The following is a 6,057-nucleotide window of genomic DNA, read 5'->3' on the forward strand; positions in this document are numbered from 1 at the left end:
ATTATCAGGAGCCTCTGTGTAATGAGCGAAGGAGAAATAAAGGTTTGGGGTTGGGGTGGGGTTCGCTGAAGTTAAGCTTTGAGATCCAAATGCAGGATTTCCTTAAACATTGGGGTATATTTTCAGTCAGTTGTTGGAGCTTCCTATAGCTGGATGAGGAGGGCGCTGATTTTTACTCCAATTATCTAGAGGATCCTGGGAAGAAATTAGGACAAAGAGCAGAGGGGTGACCTACTCAGAGCCTGAGACATTGTCTGGGAACCTAGACTTAGGGCCTTTTTGAAGGCAGCCTCAGTATTGAGAAGCCTCTGGTGAGCTTTTAGGTTTCCCATTGAACAAAAAGCTGAAATGTAATTGAAAAGTTCTGAAATGTAATTGCTCAGGGATGGGAAGAACTAAAAGTTTGTTCTGCTTTCCCCAGACTGGATGCCCTAAGCCCAGGCTAATTAAAAGCAGGGTCCTCAGTGACTAAGTCCCCTTGGGAAGGAGGGAAGTGGGAGAGAAAGAGAGAGAGAGAGAGAGAGAGAGAGACCCTTAGCTCCCCACAACACTGTTATTTCTGGACGTTTTTCCTAACTCCTCCCCGAGGACAGTTTTCTTCTTCACCATGCATGGAGGCAGCACCAAGAAGCTCTGACTCCTGTGTTCAGCTCAGCAGTAGCCAGACAGGAGTAACCCTGCCTGAGCCCCAGAGAGCATCAGAAGTGGCAGAGGAGCCCGCGCATCGAGGTGAGTGTCTTCTCAGGGTTCCCCTGTACAAAGGAAAGTGTGGGAGAGGATGAGGATAGGGAGTTCTGGCTTGGCTGCCTTCTAGAGGAGGACGCCGAAAGTCTGGAGGCTGGGCCAGGGAGCAGCTGCAGAGTGGAGAGCAGAGGCAGCTCTTCTCTGACCCGGTGCTCCTGCAGGCGCAGCTCCTGATGTCGGTCAGCAGGCTCCTCTCTCGTGTTTCTTCATCTAGTGGAGGTTACAGAAAACTGGAGAGAAACAGACCCATTGAGATTTCCCAGTGGTTCTGTCTTTGAAGCCTGGATTCCCATCAGTGAAAGATTTACAGAGGTATTGGGAAAGTCTCAGGAGGGGATGAGAGGAAGGGGAAAAGGTAATGTGAAGAACAAAGGCAATCCGAGAACAGTAGGATCTCAGAGCTGCGGCCTTACTACCCTGGCCAGGACCATGTGGTATTCAGTCATAAAGACTGTGCCCATTCACTCACCATTTGTCAAATTTTTCAGCATTTATTTGGCTCCAGAATGTTTATATCTATATATATATATTTATATATATATATATATCTATAATATATACAGAGGACATTTCTTGCCTCTTTGAAGTTTACATTCCAGTATCATAGTTCAACAAAATAAATGAATTTCCACTCCTGCTTCCTCATTTCATTTTTTATCTCATGATGGATGAACTATTTTATATACTTGTTTAAGGAATAGCTTCCTTTCTCTCCTTGAACATAAGCACCACACAGGGATTTTTAGTCTGCTGTGTTCACTGCAGCATTTGTTTAATGTTAAATGAAGAAGTGAAGTAAGAAATTGAATGTATGACATAATGTCAGTAATAAGCACTATGAAGAAAGCTAACTGTCAGGAATGAACAGGTCTTTCAGGTTTGGGGGAAGGTGAATGGAAAGAGTCTTCCGAGGAGATGAAATTAGCATGGCGGGATAGACAAAGTTGGGGGCAGACATCCAGGCAACCTGAGTACTGAGCACCTTGGACCTAAACTTGTGGAAGTCAGGTACCATCTTTCTTTCCTGGCAAGACTTTTGCGGGACGGGGAGGGGGGATTGTGTAAGAGAACATTGAATCTGCAAAGGGAAATCATCCGAAGCTCCAGAGTTTCCATTTGGAATACTACCTGATTTGTAACACAGAGATCTTAAAATCTGGGGAAAGCAGAGATGGTGCTCTGGGACCCTCTGCCTCTCTTCTGTGGAACCCTAGGGGATCTCTGTAATACCCACCAGGGTGAAGGGTGGGATAAAATTCACTCTTTTGAACATTCTCTGGAATGTCACTATATCATCTGCTACAGGTAAGCTAAGAGGAAAGAACAAACCCTGGATCTAAGGGACTGACTCAGCATCAAAACGGGCCAATTTTTAAGGTCTTAACCTGTGAAAATGCACATCTAGTGGGGAAAAAGGACAAGAGAGGTGTTCTTCACACAAGTGGAGAGGATGCTATCTTCATCCATTCCAGGCAGTGAACTTCAGCTGGACCGGAGGAGACAACATTTAGGTCTGACTTTGTGCAGAACATCCTCATAGGGGTACCTCACCTGGTTCCCAGGTTGGAAATGATTCCTCAAAATAGACTGTCCTTCTTTCTTGAGAGCAAGACCTTGTGGAGCAGGTTTCTTATCTTTTGATCTCTAGGTTTCCCAAGGAGCAGAAACAAGGACTGAAATATGAGCAATCACTCAAGTGCCACGGAATTCTGCCTTTTAGGGTTCCCTGGGTCCCAAGAACTACATCACATTCTTTTTGCTATATTCTTTCTCTTCTACTCAGTGACAATAATGGGGAACACCATCATCATTGTGATTATCTGTGTTGATAAACATCTACATTCCCCCATGTATTTCTTCCTTGGTCATCTCTCTGCCGTGGAAATGCTGGCAACATCTATAATCGTCCCCATGATGCTCTGGGGGCTGCTGCTCCATGAGATGCAGACAGTATCTCTGACTGCATGTGTCACCCAGCTCTTCCTGTACCTTGCTCTGGGGACCACAGAGTTTGCACTGTTGGGAGTGATGGCTGTGGACCGTTATGTGGCCGTCTGTAACCCTTTGAGGTACAATACCATTATGAACAGCCACACCTGCATCTCGGTGGTGATTGGGTCATGGGTGTTTGGGTTCCTTTCCGAAATCTGGCCAGTCTATGCCACATTTCAGTTTACCTTCTGCAAATCAAACGTGTTAGACCATTTTTATTGTGACCGAGGTCAGTTGCTCAAACTTTCATGTGGTGACACTCTTTTCACAGAGTTTGTTCTGTTTTTAATGGCTGTTTTCATTGTCATTGGTTCACTGGTTCCAACAATTGTCTCCTACATCTACATCACCTCCACCATCCTCAAGATCCCCACTGCCTCCGGCCGCAGGAAAGCCTTCTCTACGTGTGCCTCCCACCTCACCTTTGTTGTCATCGGCTATGGCAGCTGCTTGTTCCTCTATGTGAAACCCAAACAAACGCAGGCAGCTGAATACAATAAGATAGTCTCCCTGTTGATTATCCTGTTAACTCCTTTGCTGAGCCCTTTCATCTTCACTCTCCGGAATGACAAAGTCAAAGAGGCCCTTCGAGATGGAGTGAAACGCTGCTGTCAACTCCTCAAGGATTAACTCTTCTCTCAATTTAGATGGTATGATCTTGACTTTAGATGAGTCAGCTACCTAGAAAATGCTACCCTTACCATTGTCCCTATTCCAAAAATAAAATACAATGTACACCTCCTGATCAGGCCATGGAAGTAGAAGGAATGCAGAAATGATATCCAAGCTGTACTCACTAGAAACTCACAGTGTTTGCTTCTATTTGCTTCCCCTGTGAACTCAAGAAAGCATATTTGGAGGATGTGGGAAGACCTAGAAAAAAGAAAAGCATACATTTTCATAAATGTTCTATTGGACCCATACTGGTTTATAATTCATCTTGAAAATGTGTTTCCTGGGGAAGTAATGAAATGGGCGTGTGAGGGGTGAGATGGATGGATAATGAATTCAAAGGCAGAGATGTGCACTTTGTTCCTCATAAGCTCTTCCTAGTTCTTTCCCTATACTTTTGTGAAATTTCTTGACAAGATGGCTGTAAGTTTTAAAATATCCTGTTTCTCTTTGTCTCTGTTTGTTTCATATTTTCCTGGACTCCTTGCTACCAATAAGTACACATGATATAGCCATTTTGCCACAGAATGAATCTAGAGGGGTGATATGGCGATGGGAATCCTTCTCACTTGGCAAATACTGGTGATGTGAAGATATGGAAATATTTTGGTCAGAAGGAGGAAAAACTTCCTTTCGCTACACTTCAGGGCATTGCTTTAGCCCCTCCCTTTTGAGGTGTACGTGTGGTAGAGACAGAGAAGAGTGAAATGACTAGTTCTGGAGGGAGCATCTTGTGTTTCACTGTCCCTGAGCACAGCTCTTTCTGTTCTGACCTCTCCCAGACCCAGACTTCAGGCTGAAGAATGCATTTTGAGTCTTTGTTTTCAAATCCAAGTGTCCCTTTCATAGGTTTTCTCTGCAGGCCAACCATAACAAACGAGTACTACCCACTTCATTCCCAGTTCCTCAGCAATGTAGGGCATGGCTGTTTGGCAGGGTAATGATTGAAATTTCATGTTGTGAGAGGAAGGGCTTTGGAGGTAGGAGTTTACTGAAAATGATGGCACTCAGTACCTCCTACCAGCTCTGAATTGAGAGGGTCAACTGAGCTGCCCAGCAGAGGCTGATGGGCTTCCTTATGTTTTCCAAGAGTACTATGTGAGGATGCCTTTCTGTCGGTGGGCATAGGCAAGACCACTTTGCCTATTGAGTTACTTGTACTGAATAGGACCCCGAGAGAAGGTGGTGAGCGAGACCTTCAATCCAACCCATGCTCTGCTAGCAGCAAAGAGGCCCTGGTGGGACTGTGCTGGCTGAGAAAGGGTTGCAGACTCAAAGACAGGGACCCCTTCCTCTCAGGTTCATTTCATGAGGTCTCTTCTTCCTAGAGGAATCCCATTGTTCTAGTTCACTCACACAACAAGAGAACTTTTTTCTGATTTTCACAAAGCCTTGCACATCCTAGGCAGTATCCTTTGAGGTAAGTAGTATGATGTCCATTTCACAAATGAGAAAATAGTGAGGATAAGAGATTAAGTGCCTTGCCAAACATTACTCCGTCATCAACCATATCATATTCATCAGGTTGGAAAAGAGTAAACCTCTGGGAATACTGAATTGATGTGAATTCTGGAGAATAGACTTTGATACATTTCTTATGAAAATATAAAACACTGTGGTCAAGGTAATTACAGAGTCTACTCATGGGCATCACCAGATGGTCAATACTAAAATCAGATTATGTTCTTCACAGGGGAGATGGAGAAGCTCTAAACAGTCAGCAAAAACAAGACCTGGAGCTGACTGTGCCTCAGAACATGAGCTCCTTATTGCAAAATTCAGCCTTCAAATGAATAAGGTAGGGAAAACCACTAGACCATTCAGGTATGACCTAAATCAAATCCCTTATGATTATGCAGTGGAGGTGATGAATAGATTCAAGGGATTAAATCTGGTAGACAGAGTACCTGAAGAACTATGGATGGAGGTTTGTCACACTGTACAGGAGGCACTGACCAAAACCATCCCAAAGAATAAGAAATGTAAGAAGGCAAAGTGGTTGTCTGAGGAGGCCTTAGAAATAGCTGAAGAAAGAAGAGAAGTGAAAGCAATAGAGAAAGGGAAAGATATATGCAACTGAATGCAGAATTCCAGAGAATGCAAGGAGAGACAAGAAGGTCTCCTTAAATGAACAATGCAAATAAAATAAAATAAAATAAAATAATGGAAAACAATAGAATGGAAAAGACTAGAGACCTCTTCAAGAAAATTGGAGCTATCAAGGGTACATTTCTTATAAGAATGAGCACAATAAAGGTGAAAAATGGTAAGGACCTACAGAAGCAGAAGAGATTAAGAAGAGGTGGCAAGAATACACAGAAGAACTGTATAAAAAAGGTCTTAATGACTTAGATAACCATAATGGTGTGGTCACTTATCTAGAGCCAGACATCCTGGAGTGTGAAGTGAAGTGGAACTTAGGAAGTATTAGTTTGAACAAAGTTCAGTTCAGTTGTTTCTCAGTTGTGTCCGAATTTTGCGACCCTATGGACTGTAGCATACCAGGTTCCCTGTCCATTGCCAACTGCCAGAATTTACTTAAAGTCAGCTCCATTGAGTCAGTGATGCCATCTAACCATCTCATGCTCTGTCGTCCCCTTCTCCTCCTGCCTTCAATCTTTCCCAGCACCAGGGTCTTTTCAAATGAGC

At 43.8% G+C, this 6,057-nt stretch overlaps 1 protein-coding gene across 1 annotated transcript; it reads left to right on the forward strand.

Annotated features, from left to right (window-relative positions):
- The first annotated feature begins 2,424 nt into the window (after window positions 1-2,424).
- LOC147373601 (olfactory receptor 9A4-like) lies at window positions 2,425-3,459 on the forward strand. The gene has a single exon (XM_086398097.1). It carries the CDS (start codon window positions 2,425-2,427, stop codon window positions 3,364-3,366), a length of 942 nt encoding a protein of 313 aa, XP_086254223.1. The 3' UTR covers window positions 3,367-3,459.
- The last annotated feature ends 2,598 nt before the right edge of the window (window positions 3,460-6,057 follow it).

Source organism: Bos grunniens, chromosome 4, assembly GCF_055505025.1.
Source record: "Bos grunniens cultivar Pamir isolate PY7600 chromosome 4, Bosgru_T2T1.0, whole genome shotgun sequence".
Lineage (NCBI taxonomy): Eukaryota > Metazoa > Chordata > Mammalia > Artiodactyla > Bovidae > Bos > Bos grunniens.